Genomic DNA, 27,634 nt, shown 5'->3' on the forward strand with positions numbered 1-27,634 from the left:
GTGGAGTTATCCTAGGTGCGAGTTAGTCAAGTTAACCTAAGTTGACTCGGATTTTTTTAGTGTTTCTTTTATTGACTTAACTTCAATCTTTTTTTCTGTCTTTTTTTTTTATAAAAAATTAATTTTTTAATCCCGATCTCATATCTCATGTGACAGGTTGGTTGAATTCATTTATTTCAGGCATCCGCCCAATAACAACTTATTTTCAACAAATAGCTTGTTTACTCATATATCATATTTACATTTAGGTTTGCCCTTTCTTTTCTATTTGAAAGAAGCCACAAGTTATAATCCGGGTTAACTTATTTTTTTTTTTTAATTTTATTATTTAACATTAGGTTATTGGACCTTAAACTTTATGATTTTTTTTTGCTTTTTTTTTCTACGGGGTTATCCCGAATTTATATTCTGAATTACATGTTTTTCAAGTTATTTTAAGTTAATTCAGATTATCATCACCTAGACATCTAATTTTTATATTAGAAAGAATTTAACTCAGTTCACGTAGTAGCACGAGCCACTTATCCGAGTAATATCTATTCATGATCCGGCTAAAAGGTTGGGTGATTGCTTCACAAGTGTACCCTTCCTTCTTTTGTATTTTTAATAAGAGTAATTGTATTATAAAAAATAAATTGTATAAAGTACGAGGAGCATATCCTCAAAAAACATAAAAGCTTGTTACTCTAGTCTATCTGATCAAAATTATCAAGGAAAAGAAAAAAAAAAACTCGAAGATATACAAAAACAGACTATGAAGACATACAGCATATGATTGTTAATCGACTCTCATTTGCCTTCATCTTAGCATGAAAAGAATCTCATGTCTCATGGTTCTTACCCCCCCCATATGGATGAATAATGATATCACGTCTCTTAAAACAAAACTGATATATTAAAATAATATTTTTTTTATTTTTTAAAAATTATTTTTAACATCAGCATATCAAAACAATTTGAAAACACACAAATATACATTAATATGAAGTAAATAAAAAATTAAAATATTTTCAAAATTATTTTTTAAACTAAAAAAACAAACAGGTCATTTAGAGTGACTTTACTATATGCTTATCTCAGTGCCGAAAACCTTTTCCAGCAGGAAGGCCTCTGCTAATTATCATTACGCTAAACGCATTTCAGTTGAATACAAATGACAGGCATTACGCCATGTTCCCATGGGGTAGACAAGCAGGTGTTGCTTTGCAACCACCGTCAAGACTTCACTTAACCCTAATCTATGGAGATTTAACGAACTTTTATCCGTCAATGTAATTTTATTTTTTAAATCTCTTCTGAATCTAAGACGTGGTAGAAGTCCAAAATGATGTGAATTTGTAGCTCTGTACAAGGAGGCAAGACCTACTTTGGAACGTCCATCAATACAAAAAAATCACATCACTAACATTTTGCCTTGTACGCTCATCAATAATAACGATAGCTGTAACCAGTACGAACTATACCCTCAGGCCTCAAACCCATTTTTTTAGATCTAAAAACAGTAGACAACAAGGTTAATTTGTTTTACTATACCTTGCTTCATTGATATGTCCACCATGCAGCAGCCGCTCCTTTTAAGCTGCCTGTATCTACTCGTCCTTTCAAGGCCGTCGTTGTAAAGCAGACCCCAACTATACGTACGAGGTGAATATAAAATGAAGTAAAACCCTATTGAGGCTTGGAAGCATCGACAAGATTTATGAACTTGTGACTGCATGTATCTGAATAAAAAAAAAAAAAAACAATATAATCAATAATCAGAATCTACAAGCACATAAGAGATGTTAAGCGGGAAAAAAACAAGGGAACATAAACAGAAAGAACAAAAGTCTAGTTCCATCTATATATCCTACTATGTCAGTGCATACAAAGCCGAAGTCTCATGAAACTAAATTTCCACCAAAAAAAAATGGCAACCCATCAGAAAAATAAAATTTCTATTGATGTTTCTGCAGAGCATTCATCTGAATCACTCAGCTTTTCTACTCTCCTATCTGCTAAAGATCTGGAATCAAAGTCCCCTCCTACTAACAGTGTTAACAAAGTTAGAGAGCATGACCAAGGATTTCTCGGTCGCACTGCACCAGTATTGGCTTCTCGTGGTTCAAACAAGAATCATCCATCTGATATGTCAATCTCCAATACAAAGCTACAACTACAATCCTTTTTATATCAATCAGAGCAGACTACGGTGACCCGTAACCTCAGCTCCAAAAAAGCAACTCATGGCAATTACAAGAGATCGAGTGATAAAAGCACTGATGGTTCAGATAAACCAACTCGTAAAGAGAAAAAACCAACAAAAAAGGAGCGTGCTGCTTCAAGTTCATCATTTTTCCAGGAAATTTTTCAATCATTTGTCTCACCATGCAGGGAATGCCATGCTCACAAGCCCACTGTTAAAAGCATGCCAGCAGAACCTATCAAGTTACGCTAACTTGAGGCTCTACTTCACGATTTTTTCAAAGCAAAATTTCCTAATCATTCATTCATCACTTGAGATAAGGAGTTAAGATGTGCTCCAATTCAATACGAGCTACTATAGTGTGGTTCTCCAAAGTTATCTCACGTTTTTTTCCAAAATCAGTTCAGGCATTACAGTAATTGAATAAGACTCCAAAAATTGTTTTTTTTTTTCAACTCATATTGTTTTGAACAATGGTACAACCCACCCCAGGTATAAAGACTACGGTATGTCTTGTATCCTAGGGTCACACTTCCTCATGATATGGACCAGTTTTACCTCAATCTCTATGTTTTAGCCTTCCTTTTTTTTTATATATAGATGTCCAACTCTAGTCAACAACTATTGTATCTTATCATCTACTGTCTGAATGAACAGTGCATGGATTTCAGATTAATTTACATGTGGTGAGTCCTTGAAGGAAATGAAAATGGAATTAGTACTAAAACCATCATTAGTAACAATGAGTTTGTAGCTCAGTGGTTCTCTTGCAAAGCAAGAGGTGTCAGGTCCTAACATCAAGTCCCGCCTTCATCAATCCATTACTAATATCTCAAAAACAAAAAAAAAATCATTGATATTGGGAAATGATGGGTGCAAGGAATCAGGCTATCAAACATGTCCATTTCTCCAATAATTATAATTAGGATTACTAAGCACACTAGTGGAATCATGTTTCCCTTCTCCGAATACTTCCATAAATATGGTATACTTCTTTCTACAAGCAATAAGATCTCTCTTTCAACAAACTCCACGTGAAAGAAAAATCACCATTTTTGGGTCGCCATTAATCCTTGTGTATTTCTCATGGTACATGGCATTGCATGAACGCATTCCCCTATCATTGCCTCTCTCCACCACTGTATCATAGACAGATAAAAAAGGTGCGCCAAAACAATTTGAACCACCAAGAAATCAAACTTAAGAGTCATCTATGAAAATAAATGTAGATCAATAATTGTCGCCTGTATCTCTGTTCTCCAACTGAAACGAACCAAACTTGTCTAGTCCTATATAAATGCGTGTGATCACATAAATTAGGATTTATAGTCAAATCGAGCATGTTTAGCTAGCCATGTCTCATTCTGTCATGTTTTTAGGATTTTGGTCTAACCCGTAGATTTGGTTTCTTAATTATTATCGTTTGAACGACACAAATATCAGCGCTGTGTAGCTCAAACATTGTGAAAAATCTTTAGCAAAATCAGGAAAGACCAGTGGTGCACACGGGAGTCCACTATAAACTTTTTGAAACAGAAGCACGTCATAAACAAAATAAGATTAAATTACCCCGCTGCATAAGTCAAAAGCAAAATAAGATTAAAGTACCTCGCTGCATAAGTATCTCCTTATACGACTTTGATAGCATTGAAGAAAAGCAAGATGCACATATCATCCACAAAGACAGGAATCTGAAAAGCACAAGTAGAAATTATGACACCAGAATTTATAAATGAAAATGAATTTAAAAGAAGAAGAAAGAAAGACCTTAACGTCGAAGGCAGTAAAAATATATCTAGAGAGTTGTTCCAGAGGCTAAAAGTTGAAAATGACCCTGAATCTTAGAAATCTACTGTGTCGAAGACCATTAAGCTGAAATTTACAACACCTAAACAGCCAAAATAAGGGCTCTCTTCCGCTTATAAGAAGCCAGTTAAAAAATATTTGGAATCTCGTTTGAGAAAATGGCGCCTACTTTGGAAGGGCAATTTAATGATATTCTGTGCAAATAATTTCACATGGTTACAAAACCAAGATTTCTTCTATCATTGCACCAGGCATTGACAAAATAGAAGAAAATCAGATAAGAATACAAAATAGAAGAAAATCAGATAAGAATGTTGCATTTCAAACAAAGATACCAGTGAAAGAATAACAATGAATATCCATTATTCAAGGAAGCCCGATATAGGCTAAACTTGAATGAAAAAGAAACTTGGCAATAGAGAAAGGTTGCGGTGACTGCTGGCCTAAGCTCTCACGAACCAAACGAAATTAACATTAACATGAAGAATTGTGCAATTTTTCTTGTTTCTATTATAACATTGTGTATTTTTTTACATCACGCCACATTATTAAAGAACTAGTTCAGGCTATTTTCAATCCAATAGCTTAAACTGTTAAGTAAAGATTCAATATATAAATTATATTATACTCTAACATACCCTCTCAGACTATTAATTAATTTTAATTAAAAGAATGAGGATGATAAAATTCAAACTCAATCATTAAAGCTTTGATATTATATCAAAAAACAACACCTCAATCCAAAATCTTAAGCTATTAAGTTAGGTCCTAAGAATAGTTTTATATCACTCTTTATACACATGATCCCAAACTAAATGTATATATGGTTTCATTTTCTTCCAAATATATGAGCTAGGAGGAAAAGAGTACTCCATAAAGAAAAATATCTTACAAAATTCACAACATTCCGCCTGAATCTCAGTTTTAACTACTGCTAAATAAGCCTCATACAAACTGTCATGGTTTTTTGAATAACTAGATGTGTCGGAAACTGTACAGAAAGAAAGCCATATAGCCAGGCATCTCAAGATTTTCCATACTTAGAAATGTATCCCTGCAAATGAAAAAGGCAACCATTAAGTGGCAGGCATGAAAAACTTACAAAATCCGTATCTATCCCATCCTACATGTGATCTCTCAAATCAAAACACTCACCTCAACAAGCTTTGCCATTTTTGGCTGAGATGAAGAAAGATATTGCTTAATTGACTCAACAGTAGCTGGAATTTGATGAGGTTGCAAGGTGCTAAGAACCTTCTCAACTGTCTTTTTAACTATTGTGTTATGTGCATCCTTGCTGAGATGACCCTCACGCCAAGTTGGTTTCAACAAATCTTTAACAAAATCAATAAGAGCAGAACGAAAATGTCTCAGCACTTTCGATTCTTTTTGCGTATCCCCACCTATCTTTTGATCAACCTCCATGTCATTGTTTTGTCTAACACTATCTGCCTTTAAGTCCTTTTTGTGTCTTGACCCATCTGTTTGGGGTCTAGCATCACGATCAATTTTGTTCGTAACTCGATTAACTTTGTCATAACCAATACCTGAGGCACTTTCTTCCTTGAGTGCACTCCCATTTTCACCATCAGCTGTACCAGCTCCTCCTGTCACTGTTGCAGTGGTAAATGAATCTTTTCCAGGTGTACTGCAATTTTTATCCGACAGACTTCCGTGGGGTTTATCATGAGAAGATATGGTACTTTTGTCACCATTAAATTCAGTGCCAAAGTTTCGATTTGATAAGGAATCACCATATATTGGTTGCTGCGATGTATTTGAGATGGATGCTCCTAGACTAAAGAAAGAGAATTTGAAGGATTTGTCTCCTACATTGGGCAAGACAAAGCTATCTCGAAGAGGATCATACTTGCTCCCAGCAGATGATATCATTTCAGGAGTAATGAAAAAGGAAGGGCGAAAAGGTACAGATGGCTCCCAGTCATTTGAAGAAATTTTTGTTTTATGCTCTGCATGACGCAATTGATCCCCAGGTACACTAGCTAGAGACAAACTTTCTGGCTCAGAACCAGAGAAAGCAGAAGCACTTTGCAGTAATGAAGATGATCTAGAAGCACGATCACTATCCAGCAGCTTTTGAGAACCAAGCAGGCTTGTATCAAAAGAGGAACTAAAAGAAAATGATGATCCTGTACAGGTTGAGACATGGTGAGATGAGAACAAAACACTGCTTAATAAAAAGAACCAAAGCTTGAATCGTGCACATTCTAATGGAAAACTGAGCCGTGCAAAGAAAGTTAACTCAAGGAAGTAAGCTGTTAAAGATAGCTACCTCTGTTAATTAGAGAAGTGTAACTACCATAATCAGTCGCAGGCCATTGTTGTCTAAAATTCTCTATTCCTACATCCTTAAATGAGGAAGAAAAGCCAGGATCGTCTTTGGAGGAAGAAAATTGCTTGGCATTGAGAGGAATGCCCACTCTTTGTCGAAGTGACAACTTGTGCTTATCATCCAACTGATGCAACCTTTCGTTTTCTTTGTGTTCTAGTGGTGGGAGTCTTTCTGAAGAGAAATGAGAAGAAAATGTAGCTTCTTTTCCTGTTGAAGCAGCAACTGGGTCAGGAAAATGAGGAAACTTTGGTGTCTCCAAAATGTTTCTCACACCTGATACAGGGGAAGGAACATATCAGATATTCAGAACATCTTGATAGGGAAGGTTCTTCAAAATCCATATTACAAGAATGTTAAATACCTTCATCAAACTGGTCTTCTCGGGTTGCGACCTCATCTACCCCTAACTGTTGGCCTGTGTTATCTGCTTTGTTGGTTGTATGAAGGAACCTACATGAACTCCCTCTAATGCACCACCCTTTGGCAAAAAAGTCACAAATTACTGCTGCGCGTTTGTTTCCATCCCTAAGCTCAGTAGAAGGGGATAAACTTCTTGCCCTTGTCCCAGAAGCCACCAATCTGGAAAACCTAATTGATTTGTAAGAAGTATGAATACCACGAGAAAAGGAGATATTACTCAGGGAAAACCCAAACTAGAACATTCTATGATAATTAAAGTTCAAGAAAAGACTAAGTCAGCATCACCACACCTCGATTCTGTTTGCTCTTTGCTATCCTCTGACTTCACGTCCACTGGTTTAAGTTCTTCCTTAGAATCCAGAACGACATTAGCCTCCTGACCCAAGCAGTTTCTCTTAGATAAGACAACATCCACCTCTATGCCTGTGATAACAAATGGCTCAGTGGTCTCAACAGCTATAGCTTCGCTACTATTACTTAAATGAGTCTTGCTATTGCGGAAGGCATCTGTTTTATTAATTGCATGTTCCAAAGTTCCATTTTTTTGAGCAATAACCAAATGTTTACTCAATTTGGGGGACCATGAATCTAAATAATTCACACATGACTTCTCCTTCTGCAATGTCAATGGTCCATCCAAAGGGCCAGAACATTTGAAATTACTGACACTATCTTCCCTCAGTTCAGACATCTCATGTGTAGAATGTGATCCCATTTGCCTGTCAGACTCCAGATGCTGTCTATTATCTACATGGAAGAAGAGCTAAATAAAGAGTAATGCAAAGCTATCAACTTCTTAAGACAGATGTTTTCATAATAGATCAGGTCCTAAAAGATTTTTTTTGGAGATTTAAGTAAAAGGAAACTCCATGTAGGATCACCTATCCGACTAATTAGTAATTACTGAGTCAAAGCCAAGAACCTGCATGGTTGCTCTGTTGAGAAATTGCATAATCAAGCAAAAGGTAGAAATCTACCACATTTTTAACAGCATGCTTCAGTGTATGGGACAGGCCATAGCAAAAATTCTCGACTATCCAAACTTCATTCTAGGAGTAAACAAATCATGGAAAAGGGCAAATTGATGATGTCCAAGTCATTTGTGGAAGGAAAGTGTATTCCCATAACTTTTAGAATGAAATGACTCCTAGTACCTAAATTAGTTGATGCTGGCTGTGTTAATCATTTTCGAAATAACTGCAAGAATGATCATGTATTTGGGGGTGGGGACGGAGGTGTAGTAAGCTTTTCTTTTTGTGTGAAATCAATTGTAAAGTGTTGTTAATTAGTTTGAAAAGGAAGTGGCGGTGAAAAAGCTAATCTACAGGCTCATATAGATGCTGAAATAGCACCTGCATCAATAGCCCTCCTTTTTTTTACGAAATTAGAAAATATTATAAGATAGGGATTTCTCCTAGACTAGAGTACAGGGAAAATAGGGTTTTCCAGACCCTTTGAACATCACAAAACAAAAATTATTCATAGGGATCCCAATTAAGCCTTGGTACCATGCCAACCAACATAACCTGACCTCCCCATTAGATTTGTAATGCGAGAAGGAATCAGTCCTGGATCACTCCATACCATGCCAGGCAACTTTACTAGCAAAACTAGCTAGTGCTTAGTCGAGCACATGATATTAGACTCATCTGAAAGCCTTCATTTTGTACTTTGTAAAGAGATCACACGATTCTTCTATCCCATGGAAGTTGTTATAATGGAGATTTGTCGTCAAAGATTCTAGCATATGATCTTATCCCCCCTGCCCCCTACCAAACCTGAGAGGTAAATACATAGCATTTCCTCCACTCTAATCATAGACTTATTGTATCCAAAGCCACATCACTAAGAAATAAAGCGTGTGGTAACATTGTTATGAGGTTAAGCAATAGTAGAAATTATTGTACAAGAGTAATTATTAAAGGTGAGATTCTTCTTTAGTTTATCTAATCAACGAAAAGTTCTTTCATAAATACAAAGGTGCAAAAGTTAATTTTTTAAGATGTATGGCTTAAAATCCAAGTGCAGTGGCACATCACATTTTAGTGGACCACAGTTACGAGGCATAAGCTGAAAAGAGAGCAACTTCAAAGCTTGAGGAAGCAAGAGAGAGTAGAAAAGGCAATGCTTACCTCTCAAAAGTCTTGCATCCCCCCTCCCCCCCTGCTTTGCCCATAGGAAACAATTACCCACCTTTGACCAAACTCCCAATTATGAAGAGGGAGGGAGGAAAAAAGGAAACAGAAAGTAGTTAGGCACATGATAAGGGAGAAGTAGTCACCTTGCCATTTCTACTTTCTCTTGAAATTCTCTAGGTCTCCTCTTGGCCATTCTTTTTCTTGTTTTCTTTTATGCATTTCCTTTTAACTTCAATTTTTACCAGTTTTTCTTTTCAGTGCTTTTGAGAATTCTCTCCTCCATTTTCCCAATCCTTCGCGCCTTATCCACCTAGGTACAAGAATGAATGACATAAATCACCTATCTTGTCTTTCAAACTCAAAACCATCTTTGTGATCACCAATGACACTATTGCTTTCAAACTCAAGATCATTGTTCCCTCCCTACTTTTGTCCTAAATTTTGGCTCAATCATGATGTCCTAGATTGTTCTTCAACAAATCAGGTATAAAATATTAGATCATTGCTTCTTCTTCCCTTAGTTTTCATTAGTTTCAATAGTTTTCCAAAATTATTGTCTTTGTTGAACAGCATAGTTTAATGATGAAAGGGGAAAAAAACCTTGAGTAATTGAGAGTTCTATCAATAGTTACTTATTTTTGGTTTCCAACAAATTTTCCACTTTGATTTCTTTCAAGTCAAGATTTCTCCACCCAGTCAACAAAAAAAATCCAATGTAATTGGCATTGCATTTGGATATGTTGTAATGTATTTTTTGTTTCTGGTTGTAGCACTATTTTTTTCTTCTGATCAGTTAAGCAATTTAACTTACATAATTATATCGTATTATACTTCCATATATTTCATTTATCCTATTGATTATTGTTATATTTTTTATTATTATTTTGGCAGACTGTTCTTTATGTTCACTGATTATTTTAGTTTTACATCGTATGGCAAATGGTGAAGACTCATTTTTTTTTCTTTGGAAAATAATGAAGAGTTGCAAATATCTGTTTCTATTATGTTTGTAATTTTAGTCATTTGTTGCATTTATGTTGGCTAAATCATTAATTACTGATTTTCAGGATGTCAATGGCTTCTTAACAACATTTTAATTTCATTATTATGTGAGATTATACTTAGTTTGTTAAAATTGGAAAATTATTATTATGCAATTACAACCTTTTCTTGTCTTTTTATAAATACTACAATACCTAATTTCAATAAACACCAGTCGGTATCAAAATGTTTTAACATTGATAATTGATAATGTGGCATCATAATATTCTTTCAGATTTTCTCTTTCACAAGGCACACAGCATGTATATAGATATCTCCATATTTCAATGCATTTTTTATTTGATTTCTTAATCACCCTCCATCTTCCCTTATCATTTCACATCACTGTTTTACTTTTCTTAATGGTGTAGCTTCAACAAATTATATAAATAGGAATTATAAAAGGCACTTCAAAATGAAAAATTAATTAATTAATAGAAAGAGAACAATATGCATGGAATGGACAGTAATCAAGATAAAAGCACAATGACAACCTAGAGAAAATTAATCAATTAAATGACCATCAATCATTCACAAGGAGAGTAAGCTAAAGATAATGCTATACTAAGAATTAAAATTAGATGTACAAAATGAAAATGTCCATATGGAGTTCTATTAAATTAAAAGAATGCCATAAAGAAACATTCCACTGTGCCACTGAATTAAAATTAGATGTACAAAATGAAAATGTCCATATGGAGTTCTATTAAATTAAAAGAATGCCATAAAGAAACATTCCACTGTGCCACTGCAAAAAGAATTGGACTAAGCGCATAGGAATAAAAAAAAAGCAGTAAAATGGAAAGAATACACTGCAAAACTGAGGATGACACGTTGGATGAATTCAGTAAAGAAAAAAAGATGAGCATGTGGCACAGAAGCAAAAACATGATGGCAGAAGTGGCAACCAGAGAGAGAAAAGATGGGGAAAAAACCCGTTTAAAATGGCTTTGACATGTGCCAGACTGCATTGGAACTGTATTCATATGAAACAGCATCTTGATACAGTTGAAAAATACACAAAGAAAAGAGGAAACCTCAAAAGAAAAGTGTAAGATAATTGCTTTTCACATTTAAAAAAAAAAGCACCAGAGGTATCGTGCAGCAGCAAACTTTAATTTTAAACATGTAAATACCTGCTTGAAAACAACAGACTAACACCTCTACTAAGCCAATGCCAACGCCTACATTTCTTTCATCACCCTTTTCTTTGAAGATGTAAGGTAGTATGTATGTGTGCGTGCAAGTAAAGTTGAGTGATGGAAATTTTCTATCTGTCATACTCTCTCGGAGTTATGTGATGGATAAATGACTCGTAAAGCATATCCGAAAAAACAGAAGAAAGAACTAGCCAACAACCTTGAAGTTCATACAATTCCATCAAATGAATCACCTTAAAAGCTAGTCAGTCATATGCCACCCAAACACCCATTAGAAAGACTCACCATTTCCACAGCTAATCAAACTCTCTAATGTACGATTCAGCATGCTTCCTTGAAAATCCGTAATTAGCAATTCAACCAGAACTCAGAAGAGCAATCATAAAAAGACTAAAAACTTTTGGAAGCAACACCTAATTATCCCTGTAACATCACAATAACTATAACAAACGAAGCAAGTACACGCCATCAAAATCAAATGAAACCTGAAAAAACCTATAGTAGCTCACTTCTACTTCAAGCAATAATCACACTACCTAAAGGCTCAAGCATTGGCAATATTCCCTCCGACAAAACCAATCGAGAAAAGGCTCGTCTTTCAATGCCAATCACCTAAACAATCTCCCACTAAAACCTAAAACGCGGTATGCACCATTAGCCATTTTTTAGTTAAATACCTTCAAAACTTCTAATCTTATCAAATTTAAAGCAAACATATAATTTGCCACGTTAATCAATGAAGCAATCCATACAATGCTAACGCTCAGCAGTAAGTCAAACAAAACAGTAGCAAAAACATCACAATATTACCTAATTTAAAAAAAAAATCAATCAATCAGATATCATAACTAACCGTTACGTCTCTGATCAACTTCCTCCTCTTCAACTTCTTCTTTTTCTTCTATTTCTTCTATCTTTTCGTCGTCGTCGTCGTCGTCGCCGCCGCCTACTTCTTCTTCCGGATCCTCCTCTTCTTCGTCATCACCGTTATCGATATCCATGTCGGAACCCGAGATTTGAGCGAACGATGGATTGGGAGAGGGAAGGGCGTGGTCTTCGTCGTCGTCGCCGGTGGCGGCGGCTGATGGTGGCATTGTGTTCAGTGCACCAGGTTCGGTTTTTTTTTCTTTTTTCGTTGCGGTTCGTGCGGTTCGTACGGTTCGCGGTGGAACTTGTGGTATTCTTTTAGCGTTGTTAGTGCTGTCTACGGTGGTGGAATTGGTTGTCAGATTTGATTTTTTTCATAAGTTGTTTTTCTAAATAAATTCTGTTAGTAATGAGTTTTTAAGAGTATCATCGTGTTTTTTTTTTTCCGATGTAAACATCACATTGCAAATAATTCATATAATTTTTTGAAAAAAATTATTTAACGTTAACATACTAATAAATTAATTGATAGTTTTTAAGAGTTACCTTCGGTATTAATAACTTTTCATTGGAGTTTTTAATTTAACAGGGTATTTGTGTACAGTAGTAAAGCCAAGAAAAATCCGCCAGCAAAACCCCTTTTCACAATTTGTTGCAAAAATATTACTAGTTTATTAGTATGGTGTGTTTTCTAACATGAAAAAAAATACCATATAAAATTATTTAATATTATTATTAAATTGAATCTAACGAGTTAATTTTAAAATCTTTAAATTTAATTTCTTGTTAAATCCAAGTTTTAAATTAATATATGTAAGAATTGATTTAATATGACTCGACTTGACATATTTAAAAGTAATTCAGATTATCATTAAAAAGTATTGTTTAACTTTAAAAAAAAATTAAGATGATATTTTTTTTATTTTAATATTGAGACGACAACATATTAGATCAATCAAGGTTTTGTAACTTAAACTACCAAACTTATGATGGACTCGGATCATAGACTTCATTGGGTTTAATAACGTTTTTTTAAAAAATTGTTTTCACTTAATAATATGATAACAAATATAGATACTTACAAAATTTAGCATCAATCAAATATAAAGATATTTGTTTAAGATTGCAATAAACTCATAAAAAGCAAACTAAAATAAATTATGAAGACTAATACAAAATCAATCAAATATTAAAAGATGAAACTGAAAAACAAATGAATAAAGGATTCAATCATAAGAAAAAAAATGAAAGATGGAATTTAAAAGAAAAAACAAAAAACAATTGGGTTCAACCCAGTGTGTCGACCTTAAAATCTCTCGACTCAACTCCTTGACAAGCCTATATTTAAAATTAACTTGTATGAAACTTGCTCTAATATGACCCAATCAACTTGGTGGGTTCAAAGACAACTCTGACATTGGCAAAAAAATGTGATTTAGCTTTAAGAAAAAAATCTAAGATAACATTTTTTTTTAATATTAAAACTATGACATATTAGATCGACTTGGGCTTCGAGCTTAACCTGCCAAACCCGCAATCCGATTCATGGACTCTATTAGGTTTAACAATTTTTTAACTATTTTTTATTTAATGATATGATAACAAAAATAGGCACTCACAAAATTAAACAATGATCAAATATCGAGATATTTGTTTAAGACTGCGATAATTCCATAGAAAGTAAACCGAAACAAATTATAAAGATCAATTCAAAATCAATGCATTATTGAAGGATAAAATTGAAGAAAAAAAAAAGCTAAAAAGGATTTAGTTTAAAGAGAAAAAAAAGTAAGATGAGATTTAAAAAAAACAAAAATAAATTGGGGTAGCTCCTTCATTATTCATATGAACAGTGAAGGGTTGGGTTCACCCCGGTTCTTTTAATAGAATAGGTAATTGATAAGGGAAAAAAAATAGCCTTAGGTTGGCCTAAATGGCTAAATGACTCAATACCCTACCGTTTGGGCCTGGTGTGCAAGACAACCTTCTAATTAGACCTAGGTCCAAGCACAAGGACTAAACAAAAAAAGAGAAAACTAGCATGCATGAGAGAAGAAGAAATAATGGCATGCGAATCAAGGAAATGAGAGAGAGAGAGAGAATAAATAAGGAATTGGACATCAGAGACATATCGAAGCTCTAATCAGCACACACGCCACGTCATTGAAAAGATCTCACTAAGATGAATCTAATAACCCCAAGAAAGGCCACCATCAGAGTTGGGAGTGAGACACATGAGCCCCTCAAAAGTGGTATATGTGATTCACATGTTGGCGCATGTATTACATGTATCAACAACTTTTTCCTCATTTTCTCCATTTCAATCCTTGATTACTCTAAAACTCTATAATTCAATCTTTAAATTTGCTTAACTGATAACATGTAATGTAAAAAAAAAGGAAAGAACGAAAGGGAAAAATATTATGCGATCCATGCTCGTGGCCGTTCAACTCTCCAAGTCTAGCGACTGACACACATTATAAGGCAAAGTTATTATCTCTATTAAAGTTAGGACGACGTCATAGTCTCTTATGCTTACGTGTAAGATGCTAGTGTGGCGCTACCTTTCTTGTTAATGGCTATCTCCCCGTCTACTTTCTCATTAACTATCTTTAGCTAACATGTCTCCACGAAAGACTTCAACCTTTCATGCCAATCACCCTTAAGCACCAATCTTTCTAAAAAAAGACAAACATACTCACCTTTTTAGGTTACCTGTAAGGAAAAACACTTATTGTCTATTGTTACTTAACTCTCCACAAGGTAAGTTCATTTGATCAAGGTGAATAAATCTTCCAAATTATTAGGAGAACAAACAATACAAAACATAACTCTATAAGAACAACGATACATATTTCATTTTTATTTTTTTTTCTTGTGCATTATCTCCCTCCTACAATTTACTAACTTAAACATCAAAAGGTCTCGTATTTCGATTGAGGACTTATTCTACAGGGAATATACCAAGTCCGAAGACAAAGCTTACATTCAAGCCTAGACATTTCAGCCTAAAAGATTGTTATGAAAAGCCCAAATACAGTATGAAGTTTTACAACTTCATCGATTATCATCAAGCTTTTAAGGTAAGATATCTTTTTTAAAAAAAAAGTTGAGTTTGCACTTGGTAGTTAATATGATGTGTATTTTCTTGTGGTTTTGCTTTAAAATAAAAAAGAAAGTAAAGAATTTATTGCAGAATAAAAAAAAGGAATTGTCTCTAAGTGAAAGATAAGCATCAAGGAAGGCTATATCAAAACTCATAACTCGGTAAAAAATGTATATTTTAATTTTATATTTTTTTTAACAAATGTGGCAACATTGCAAGACAATTATTTGAAGAAATTGACATTGATATTAATTATAGAGTAATATAATTTTTTTTCTATTATGTTTATAATCCAATCTTAATTATTGTCTTACTATAATTAACTTGGTTAAACCCAAACTCAAATTTCACAAGTTAAACTTAAGATGCTCAATTCGATTCGATCTTAAGGGCCTATATCATATATCAACCTAACTCGGATGTAAGGCCTATTTGTCTTAGCTTTTCAACCTGCTTTTTGGACAAAAAGCAAGTTGAAAAACTAAGACAAATACACTTGTAATTATAAATCGACTTTGTTAGTGTTTAATCAAGCTAGACCTCTCCATCCACCTTTTTCAGGATTGTTTCTCATTATAACGGTTAGGTTTGAAATGGTATACTAGTGTGAAAAGACAAGACAATAGTGATAACATATTATAAAAACAAGATGTTGAAAAGGAACTTATTCAAGTCGAGTTTGATAAATAAGATATAGTTTTTATCTTTATCTTTTGTTTGGTTACAAAGGATAAGACATAACAAAATATAAATAATGTCTAGTTTACATTTATAAATAGTTGATGAAGCCACAAAAACTTCAATTAGGAATCTAAAAACTTCAATTAAGAATCTAGGTTTTTCACAAACTAGACTAGAATATTTGGGCTTGTATTTGGGTATAATATCAAGTTGATTAAGTTATTTAGGTTTGGTTCTTCTCCTGCAAAACAAGTCCCTTGTATAGATAAAGGACCCTCTGATGCTCAAATTAGTTAACAAATGAGAGAGAAACTGAGAGAAAAAAATATGAAAGTAAGAGTAATGGTTGAGAGGTCATGCTTATTTGATGGGTGATATGGGATATTTATACACGTGTCATTTTAATAGTGTTTAATCAAGCTAGACCTCTTCATCCACCTCTTTGAGCATTTTTTCTTGTCACAATGATTAAGTTAGAAATGGTATGCAAGTGTGAAAGGACAAGACAATAGTGATAACACACTATAAAACAAGATGTTGAGAAGGAACTTATTCAATTCTAGTTTAATAGGCAAGACATGATTTTTATCTCCATCTTTTTGTTTGGTTACAGAGGACAAGACATAACAAAATATAGATAATGTCTGCTTTTCATTTATAAATAGTTGATGAAGCCGCAAAAACTTCAATGAGGAATCTGGGTTTTTCACAAATTGGACTAGAATGTTTGGGCTTATATTTGGTCTTAATATCGAGCTAATTAGGTTATTTAGGCTTGGTTATTCTCCTGCAAAACAATCCCTTGTATAGATAGGGGACCCTCTGATGCTTAAATCATTTAACAAATGAGATAAAAACGAAGAGAAAGAAAAATGAGAATGAAAGTAATGGTTAAGAGGTCATACTTATTTGATAGGTGGTGAGGGATATTTATACACCTACCACTGATGATCTCATGATTTACTTGATCATAGCAAATCGTAGCCCATCTAACAATATATAGGTGTGATTGTTATTTTTATGCTTTCTTCACCAAGCAAGATGTGTTGTCCTTCATGTTTGACCAATGAATATGGTTTATTTGGTCGATGAATATTTTTTGGCCTATGCGTGAGCCAATCAAAATGTTTTTATGAGTTAACACTTTTCATTTAACATGTTATTTCTTAAAACAAGCAATAAATGACGCCACCAATTCTCTTGAAAAAATTACAACTATACTTTATTGATGTGTCATGTGATGTTTACTTCAGAATACACGTGATTTTATAAAAAATTACCTCAAGATATGTTCACCTAATCTGATCATTTTTTATAGGGATGTAGTTATCTGGGCCATGACCCAAACAGTGTGGACGTCATCATTTAGGCCACAACCTAAACATTGTGGTTGTCACCATTTTAGGTAAAGATGTATTTGTTTGGGTCATGGCCCAAATGATATGGGCATAAAAAAAGCCCATCAATAGTCTTATGCATGTTAAACTTATGGTATAGATGTAAACAATCCTTAAAGCCTCCTAAACATATATCTAAACATAATAATTATTTATATAAAAAAAATAAACCAATGAAAAAGTTAATTTTAATCCTTTTAGATCTAAAAATTCAAATCAGCATTGTCATAACTCATATCTGGGTTATTCCCTAAAATTTACCCTTTTCCTTTTAAAATAATAATAATAATAATAATAATAATAATAATAATAATAATAATAATAATAATAATAGCAAGGAGACTGAGGATGTGGAAAAAGCTGGCTGATAAAAGATTTCAGATATGCAAAAAATCAAGCTGCAATTTTGGACAAAGACGGAAACCTGATCGTACCTCGTTATGCCCAAAACTGGAGAGACAATACAGATTCAATGTCAAATTAAATGATTATTGGACAAATCTGTATAAAAATTAAGTCCAGTGACATAATTAAATTTTTAATATGCCAATTTGATTTAATCATGGCCCGAATTTAAGGTTTAATTATGCTTAATAATTAATTTGGATTCAATTAAAGAATTTAATTAGGTGCAAGTACTTAATTAAATGATCCAAAACTGGAAAGACAATACAGATTCAATGTCAAATTAAATGATTATTAGACAAATCTGTATAAAAATTAAGTCCAGTGACATAATTAGATTTTTAATATGCCAATTTGATTTAATCATGGCCCGAATTTAAGGTTTAATTATGCTTAATAATTAATTTGGATCCAATTAAAGAATTTAATTAGGTGCAAGTACTTAATTATACTTTAAATGGGTCAAATTAATTTTATAAGGTGCTTAATTGGTGAAAAATAAGTTTGAGAACCAAATTTGGGCTTAATTGAGAAGATTATAATTTTAGAAGACCAGATTTAATTTTTACCGAGTCAATTGATTCAAATCAAGGGTAAAATTGCAAGAAAACCAAAAGTTTAAGGTTAATTAATGGCTAAGTTGAAGAAATTCATAGTCAATGACCATTTTGCTAAAGGCGCCGAACTATAAGGGCTCAATTAATTGAAATCAGGGGTGAAATTAAAAAAAATAATTAATGATCAATTGAGGGTCAATTTGCATAGTTCCAAAACCAAAGACCGCAATGAAAAAGACGTTGAAATTTTGGGCTAATGTTGAAGTTTTTCAGGGGTAAAATTACATAAAATTAAAAGTTCAAGATCAATTAGGGATGTAATTAAAAGAAATCAAAAGTCGAGGGACAAAATTCAACTTTTATCAAATCCCTAAATTAAAACCCTAAAATCCAAAACGACATTGTTTCATTTAAATGAAACAATGCTGCTTTGACAAAAAAAAAAACAGAGAGAAGAAAGATAGACCAGACGACGCGTCATCTAATATTAGTCATCTTCTTCATCATTTTATCACCTGAAAGCTGCTCGGGTGGCCACATTTTCAGAACATTTAATGCTTCATCTATCAACCAAACCATACACCAAATGATGGCCTGACACTTGATCATACCTTGATATGATTCTTTCTGGCCGATTGACAGCACAACAACCTCGAGGCCACCCCAAAGAGGTCAACTCAAGCAGCCTTGAGTTGTCAAAATCTAATAGCTCATGATGACAACTTTGAACTAATAGTTTGAATCCTTTCGGTTCGGATTAAGGGCCAATATTTGACACCAGTAAAGATAAAATATCTCTCTTCCACCCTTTATAAATAGAGGTGGATTCCATGCCCTGAGGAGGAAGAAATTTGAAGCCAAAGTCTACAAAAAAAAAGAAAGTCAATCCTCATGTTTCCATCTTTTTTCTCTCCTTGCAGCTTTCTCCCACTTCCTCTGCCATGTCTTCATCGTCGTTACCGCCATCAGCCGCATGTCAAACTTCTTAGCACTGCCAACTAACCATCCCCTACACCAGGTAATCTTCTTCTTCCTTTTTTGCTGCAAAAATTGCAGCCATTTACATGCAGAACAAGAACCCATTCTGCATGCAAATGGAAGATTGATTAACATGGTTGCTAGGTCGGACCATCAACCATGTATGTCGTGGCCGGACCCGTTTAATCCCAACTCAAATGGCTGGGTCGGGTTCAGCCCAAACAAAAAAAAATAAAAAGAAAAAGAAAGGTTGTTAAGCCGTTAGTCGGCCCAACCTAGCCGAGTTAAACTGGTTTCAACCCGGCTCATATGGCTGGGCCGGGTTCAACCCACTTCAAAAAAGAGAGAGAGGAAGGGAGAACAGGTCTGGTGGGCCGCCTGTCAGCCCAACCCGACCTCACCCGATTTGGCCGGGTCTAGCACATATAATAATAATAATAATAATAAGGAAAAAATATCCAAAAAATTCCAAGAGTCCATTCAAAATATTTGTGATTTTCTCGCATATTTTTCTAATAATTTTGCATAATATTGAGCTGTATATTTATATTATTTACACTATAAGATAGATACTTGGTTTTCTCCGAAATTTTTCTTAAATTTTTGTTTTGAAAATTAAAAAAAAATAAATCAATTTCCTCTTTTAAAAAAACAAAAAAAATATTTTATTTTTATGCATGCAGCTAAATCCTAAAAGGTTTTTCATGTACATTTTCTAAAAGGTAAAATTCACATTTTTATCATGTTTTAACAAATATAAAAATGGATATCGTAACCAGTTTCTGATTATCCATTAGGGTTTGACCAAAATACAAAAAACTCATAACAATTATTTTGTTAGTTGGAATGCTAGGACTTAGCTATATCCAAGAAATAAATAAGTCTGGCTCTTAGAATGGTTAGGATTTAATCTAATAAAATAGAAACTTCCTCATGAAAGAGATCTGCTTGCAACCTTAGAAAAAACCAGTGGACAGAAACATGACCTAGAAAAACAATTAAATAACAATGTAGCTTACCTTAGGTAGGGTGCATTGGGAGTGATGCGTTTTTCCCTTATACAACTAGTCTCTTACCTCTATTCTTACAAACCATAACACTAGATGACGACTTTTGAATTTTATAATTAAACTCAAAACTCGTTTTCAACGCCTATCAAGAGTTGAAGTCGCTATCATTTGATGCTGCGCACTCTATGACAAGCAAAAAAATATTACGAGTGCAAAGTTGAAAAACCATTCATTAAATTTTCCATCTTGGTCATTGTCCCAAATGTTCCTTGAAAAATTGAAGACGGGGCAAAAATGGTTTTGTCATTAGCTTCACAAAATAAATATAATGTTTTTTATTTTGCACTTTTCCTTTTCGTCCTGTATACGAGCCCAAACCCAACCTATTAAGGTTTTGTATGGGAACGAGATTGTACCCGCATTGCAGCCCATGTTTTTTTTTTTTTAATGAAAAGCATCAAAATGATTAGCCCTTCATTTCCGAATGGAATTTGAACACGCATCCTGATTTTAGCTTCTGAATTTATTTTAAAGGTTACCCTTCGAGTTTTATAAATTTTAAAATTATTAAAGATTTATATAATTATTAATTTTAGAGCCTATAAAATTAGTTAACATACTTACTAACTTAAATACCTATATTAATTTAAAAATAAATGCATACACACAAAATTAAAAAAAATAAAACTAAAAGAAAAGGTGGTTTTATTGAGCTTTTTATTATGCTCACTAGTTAGCAATATGAATTGGAATAGTTATATTATGATTTGCACAAAACATAATTACCCTAGGCAATGTTGTCTTTTAGTATTTTTTATTTTTTTTTGTTATTATCAAGTTTAATCATGAAAAATTGAGTATTTTCATATTCATATATATATATTATTTAAAATGTATCCTTCCACCACATCGCCTCTTACTGAGCGGCGTGTATAGCAAAAAATATATTGAATTTTGCGCTGGTGGCTTCCTTTTTTGCCTTCATTTTTTCCTTTGTCCTTGGTTTAGCCTTCCCCCATCAATGTACTCCTCTCTACAATGATGCATCAGGTGTGCCTGTTGAAGATTCCATTGCCATACAAATCTAATAACAAGGCGTGGGTCCAAAGTTAGTGGAGGGAGCCAGCGAGAGGTTGCTATATTTGATGAACTTCGCAGGACCTGCTGATTTATCAGTTTAAAATAAAATGCATTGTTTTGGCATATTTGAGGGGTCATGTCTTCATGGACGTGACTTGCCTAGATATTTGTAAGGTGTTTTTTTTAATAGATTTTAACTATGAATTTAACGATATTTCGATCTAATACTAAGATGTAAAAAAAATTGATTTACTTGAGTTAACTTGGGCTGACTTGCAAAACTCGCGGAGATAATCTTAAAAAAAATAAATTAAAAGTCTCAATCTTAAATTAACTCAATGCTGAAGGATGAAATCAGTGAAATACAACATTTGATTAAAAAAACAGAGTGAACTCGAGTCAACCAAGCAAACTCACGATGAAAGTTTTGCATGTCATTAGATGCAATAAACCTTTTTAACCCAAAGATTATTTTTCATTTAATTATACAATAATAAAGCGCATGATATTTTTTGCATGAAAAAACATATTTTTGAAAGTACAAAAATTGTGATAGGTATACGGGGCCAGATAGAAAAGGTAGATCATTGAAAACAAATGGTAAAATTGCATTTTTTTAGGTTCAAGTTAAATAAAAAAATAGATTATCGTAAAAAAAGGGTGAAATTGTTTTTTAAAAAAAAAACAATTGAGGGACATAAAAGGCATTAAACCATGGAAAAAATAAAAACAAATAATACATTAGATGCCATGGACTACCCGTTAAACATGCTACCTAAATCAATGATTTGTTTTATCAATTTTCTTAAAACCAATAGGAAAAAAAAGAGCTAAACCGTGTGGGCTTAGGCATTAAAAAAACAGCCCTGGTGTGTGGGCCTTCCAACCTAACTCGCGTGCTGGGCCTGTCTTATTATTATTATTATTATTTCTTAAAGGGGCAAGTTTCTTGTCGTCTGCCCCATTTCTTTAAAAATAAAAACAAAGACAGCAAACGACGTCGTCTGATTTCTACTTATTCTAGCGATAGAGGTCGCTGGAAAATCAGGGGTTCTATTTTTTTCAATTTAAAACTCATTTTCAATCCATTTTTACCCAAAACACCTCAAATATCTTGATAGACTTATCCATGACCACAAAAAAAGCTAAAAAAATCAAAATTAACCCGAATCCAAAATGATTCTCGTGGTTGGATCTACCTCCTCGGGCAATGAGAAGGAAAAAAACACCTAGATCAAACTTCCCTCATGAAATAGAACTCATTAACACTAAAATCGACTATTTTTACGATTGAAAACGTTATCAACAATGAATTTCTCTTCACACCGGAATCCGGTGAACCTCTCTCTCTGTCCTCTCATTAAAAAGATTGAAAATAAAAGAAATGAAGTTTGGTACTAAAATTGAATTTCAAAAAACTAAAGGGACGAATTATCTAATAGCTAAAAAAAAACAAGGGACTAAACTGAACTTTTCAAACGTAGGACCAAATTTAAAATTAAAAAAAAATTACTATTTCAATTCGATTTGTGAGAGGATAAACAATAAAAATGCTATCGTGAATAGGTCACACTGCTTAGTGTTTGTTAATTAGATAGATGACTAGCATTACACTATGAGCCAAGTTATTTTTTCCTAACATAAAAAAAAATGCTTAGGAAATGCTAGTGTTTTTAAATAAGTAAAAAAAAATTGAGGCAAAAAAAAGATATCAATAGTAAATAAAGAAAAAAAAGGCAATAATCAACCATAAAAGAAATAAGATATCAATACTATATTCGAAAGGAGATGAAAGAAAAGCCCGTTAGAGAATCATTATCATTCCATCACTAGAAAAAGCTTACTGAGATGGTTATAATGTCACTGTGAAAGGTTCTATGACAACACCAAAAAAAGTCGCACATGCTGTCAAAGAAATGACTGGAAAGCAAACAAAATAAACTATTGTGAAGTGAATTTCTCATGTTTATATTTAATCAATTAATTTAATATAATTCAAAAACAAAATTTACTTTTCAAAAGCTAAATTTATATAAAAAAATAAAAAATAAAATGACCCGAGATAATTCGGGTCATTCTCAAAATTAGTAAAAAATCTTATAGAAATCAAATAAAAAAAATAACAAAGACCAATATCTAATCAAATAAATGTTGAGGAATGAAATTGAAAAAACTTGAACTTAAAAAAGAAGAAAAAAATAAACAAACTCGGGCGAATATCTTAAACTTGGGTAATCTCTCAATCGCATCTCATTTTATATTTAATCAATTAATTTAATATAATTCAAAAACAAAACTCATTTAAAAATTTTTTAAAAAAAAAATGCAAATAAAAAGATCTAAAATAACCCGGGTCATTCTCAAAATTAGTGAAAATCTTATAAAAAACAAATAAAAAAAATAACGAAACTCAATCTCCAATTGAATAAATAATGAGGGATGAAAGATGAAACAAAAAAAAAAACATGAGCTTAAAAAAGGGGAAAAAACCAAGAAAACCCGGTCAAATTTTCTAAACCTGAATTAATCTTTCAAGCTCATCCCATATTTATATTTAATCAATTAATTAAGTCTAATTCAAAAACAAAATTCATTTCAAAAAGCTAAATTTAAAAAATCATAAATAAAAGGACCCGAGATAACCCGGGTCCTTCTTAGGCCCCGTTTGTTTGCTGGAAAATAGTTTTCTTTTGGAAAGTGAATTCCGGGAAAGTGAATTACTTTCTGATGTTTGGTAGTGTAATGGAAAATAAGTTGGAAAACAGTTTCCAGTGTTTGGTTATGTCATGAAAAATGAGCCGGAAAATAACTTATTAATATTTTATTTTTCTCAAGTTTATTAAAATAATAAGGAACAAATCTTACAAAATAAATAGTTGAATGAGAATGAAATTGAAAAAAAAATATAATTTCATAAATTATCTCAAATAAAATAAATAATAATCAAAATAATAGAGATCAAATCTAAAAAATTAAAAAAAATAAAAGATGAAGAAATTAAAATAATAATAATAATCAACATTTCATAAATTATTTCAAATAAAATAAGTAACAATCAAAAGAATGAGGACCAAATTTGATAGATAAAAAATTTCAATAAAAAAATGATAAGGAAAAAGCAAATAGCAATTATAAAAATAAGGACCAACGATAATATAAAAATTAAATTTTAAGGGATGAAATTGAAAATAAATATTCAAAACAAAATATATATAGCAATCAAAAGTTTAAGAATCAAATTTGATATAATCAGCAAATAATGACATTTCTAAATTTTTCACAACTTCCGGAAAGTGTTTTCCGTCCAAATTTTTCAGGAAAACACTTTCCTGAAAACCAAGCCAAATTTTCCTTTTACTGGAAAGTGTTTTCCGTTGACCAATTTTCCTAACGGCAAACAAACACAGGAAAGTTTGGAAAGTGATTTCCCGAAAACCACTTTCCGGAAAACAAACACAGCAAAAAAAAAAAAAACACTTTCCTGAAAATCAAGCCAAATTTTCCTTTGACTGAAAAGTGTTTTCCGTTGACCAGAAAGTGCTTTCCGTTGACCGAAAAGTGTTTTCCGTTGACCAACTTTTCTAATGACAAACAAACACAGGAAAGTTTGGAAAGTGGTTTCCCGGAAATGACTTTCCGGGAAACAAACATGGCCTTAAATTTAATGAAAAATCTTATAGAAAGCAAACAAAGAAAATAATAAAGCCCAACCTCCAATCAATTAAATGTTGAGAGATGAAACCACAAAAATATGAGCTTAAAATAAGATTAAAAAAACAGGAAAACCCGAGTGAATCTCCTAAACCTAGGTTAATCTTCCAAGATCATCCCATGTTTATATTTAATCAATTAATTTAATCTAATTCAAAACAAAATTCATTTGAAAAAGCTGCATTTTTTTTTAAATGACAAATAAAAATATTTGAGATAACCCGGGTCATTTTCAAAATTAGTGGAAAATCCTATGGAAAGAAAATAAAAAAATAATGGAGCTGAATCTCTAATTGAATAAATATTGAGGGACGAAACCGAAAAACATGAGCTTAAAAAATGTGGAGAAAAACCAAGCAAACTCTAATGAGTCTCCTAAACCTGGGTTAATATTCCAAACTCACAATCCATGAAATCCAAACCCATGCTTAATTAAGAAGCTCAATTCCTAATAAATTTAATGTGGAAGTATGAAAACAAAAAAAAATATCAATTCAAAAAATTTGCTTAAGAAAAAAAATAATCAAAAGAATGATGATCAAATATGATATAAAAAAATAAAGCAGGATGAAATTGCAAAAAAACAATTAAAAACCATTCTAGATATATATATAAAAACAATCAAAAGAATGAGGACCAAATTTGATCATTGTAGAATTTGATGGGGTGAAATTAATTTTTTAAATTTTTTTTCATAAAATATCCCAAATAAAAAAAAACAATAATAACATGGACCGAATGTGAAGGAAGAAAAAATTGAAGGGTCAATTTAAAAATTTAGAGTGTTAAACATGGGAATCTAGGAAGAGAGAGAGAAAAAGAAAAAAAATAAGAAAAGGTCATCACTGCTAAACCAAAGCCCCTTCAACCACACGCACTACCTAGGTATAAAGGGGACACCATGATGAATCATACACCATCGCAAAAGGCAATATTTAGTGGTTAGACGACGGCTTACGCGCCTTCTAAAAAGGCATGAAAGATGCCCACATGCTAACACGTGCACAACAAGCACTTACTAGTTTTTTTCTAAACAATATTCTATATTTATTAAAAGACTATATTTCCCTTTGCCAACATGATTATAATAAAATTAAAAGCCATATGGAAAAGACAGAACATCCCTGAAAGCTAGTTTTACAAATTTTTTCTTGAAGGGCACTAAGGTCATTTTACTATTTTAGATAAAAATAAATTATGTCAAAGCCTTTTATAGTCTTTTTATTTAATTTTTGCTTATAAGGATAAATATGTAACTTTATTGTGATAGAAAAATATGGAAAGACCATTATAACCCTGTTTAATTTAATAATAATAAATGGATCCTATGAAAAATATCATTTAACATTAGAAAGGCAGTTTATTTGGTTTTAATTTTGGAGTGAAAAGATTTCATTATACTATTTTAATCCACAGTATAATAAGTCAATGCCTATAATGTTAACTTTTTTTTTAATAGATAATTGGCCAAAGCTTTGTCATGGATCGGTAACTGTGAAAAAATGTGTAGGTTGTGGAGAAATTTTAGAAGTGTAATTAAACTTCGCCTAACGGTTATCCTTGAAACTTCTCGACCTGACTTTTTACCTAGCTCTATTTTTAAATTAAATTATATGAAAGTTACCTCAACTTGACCCAATCAGTTTGATATGTTTAAAAATAACTTATATGAGCAGTAAAAACATAATATAACTTTAAAAAAATTACAAAATGTTATTTTTAAAATATTATGAAGGCAATATATTGAATTGATATATTGCTTAACCTGCCAAACTTTTGATCTGGGTTTTCTTAACATTTTTTATACTTTTGTTATTTGATTATATGATAACAAAAATAGTCACTCGCAAAACCGAGCACCAACCCAAAACTAAGGCATTTGTTTGACACACACAATAACTTCGTAGAAAATAAATTGAAATAAAATAACAAAGCCTAATTTTCAATTAACTCAAGTTAACTTGTTAAACTAACGACTTAAGTCATAGACTTTATTAGGTTTAATAACATGTTTTAAACTATTTTTTATTTAATTATATAAAAATAAAAATAGACTCTTAAAATCGAGCACCAACACAATATCAGGATGCTTGTTTGAGATCACGAAAACCTCATAGAAAACAAAATAATACAAATTATGAAGCCAAATTATCCATTAACACAGGTTAACCCTCTGAATCCGTGGTGCAGGTCATGGACTTTACTATATTTAATAAACTTGCTTTTTATGAAACTATTATTTATTTAATTATACAATAAAAAATTGAGGTTCGCAAAATTAATCATTAACCAAATATTTAAGAATAAAATTAAAAAAATCAATAAAAATCTAACGTTGAAAAATAAAATTAGAGGGAAATCAACAAAAAATAATTAAACAAAAAATGATTAAAAAAAAGTTCATGCGCACAAGCTTGGGTTAACAAAATAAAGTTGTCATTTTAGTCCATGAGTTTTATTTTGCTGACATTCTAGTCTCTTAATTTTAGAGATAAAACAAAGTCACCGGAAAAAAAATGAAAAATAAAAAAAAATTCAATAACAAAAAAAAAAACAAAAAAGCAATACACTTTATGCATCTATGATGTTTTGCCTCGTAATCTTCAGGATTCACGGATCCTTTTTAGGTTTATTGTTAATGTTAATATAAAGCTTGAATAGCAGAACCCATTAACAAAAACTAAAAAAATGGGTCCGCCATTGTTCATGTAAATAATGAGCCTCCTCGCTAATTTGGTC

General features: G+C 32.3%; 1 protein-coding gene across 6 annotated transcripts; it reads right to left on the reverse strand.

Annotated features, from left to right (window-relative positions):
• Positions 1-1,123: 1,123 nt before the first annotated feature.
• LOC18103055 (protein FRIGIDA-ESSENTIAL 1) lies at positions 1,124-12,414 on the reverse strand. Of its 6 annotated transcripts, XR_002976842.2 has the most exons (8): positions 11,957-12,412; positions 7,055-7,511; positions 6,706-6,932; positions 6,285-6,617; positions 5,147-6,141; positions 4,884-5,045; positions 3,794-3,876; positions 1,124-1,721 (listed from the first exon to the last, which is right to left on the reverse strand). XR_002976842.2 is itself a non-coding variant. In XM_052445214.1 (6 exons), the coding sequence occupies exons 1-6, from the start codon at positions 12,195-12,197 to the stop codon at positions 5,016-5,018; spliced, it is 2,217 nt and encodes a 738-aa protein (XP_052301174.1). In that variant the 5' UTR covers positions 12,198-12,414; the 3' UTR covers positions 4,753-5,015. The 6 variants fall into 6 exon arrangements, 5 of the variants coding, with proteins under 5 accessions (XP_052301174.1, XP_024437338.2, XP_006377394.3 ...); XM_052445214.1 differs by lacking the exons at positions 1,124-1,721; positions 3,794-3,876 and having other exon boundaries at positions 4,753-5,045; positions 6,285-6,551; positions 11,957-12,414; XM_024581570.2 differs by lacking the exons at positions 1,124-1,721; positions 3,794-3,876 and having other exon boundaries at positions 4,753-5,045; positions 6,706-6,923; positions 11,957-12,413.
• Between the last annotated feature and the right edge of the window lie 15,220 nt (positions 12,415-27,634).

This window comes from Populus trichocarpa, chromosome 11 (assembly GCF_000002775.5).
Source record: "Populus trichocarpa isolate Nisqually-1 chromosome 11, P.trichocarpa_v4.1, whole genome shotgun sequence".
Classification (NCBI taxonomy): Eukaryota; Viridiplantae; Streptophyta; class Magnoliopsida; order Malpighiales; family Salicaceae; genus Populus; species Populus trichocarpa.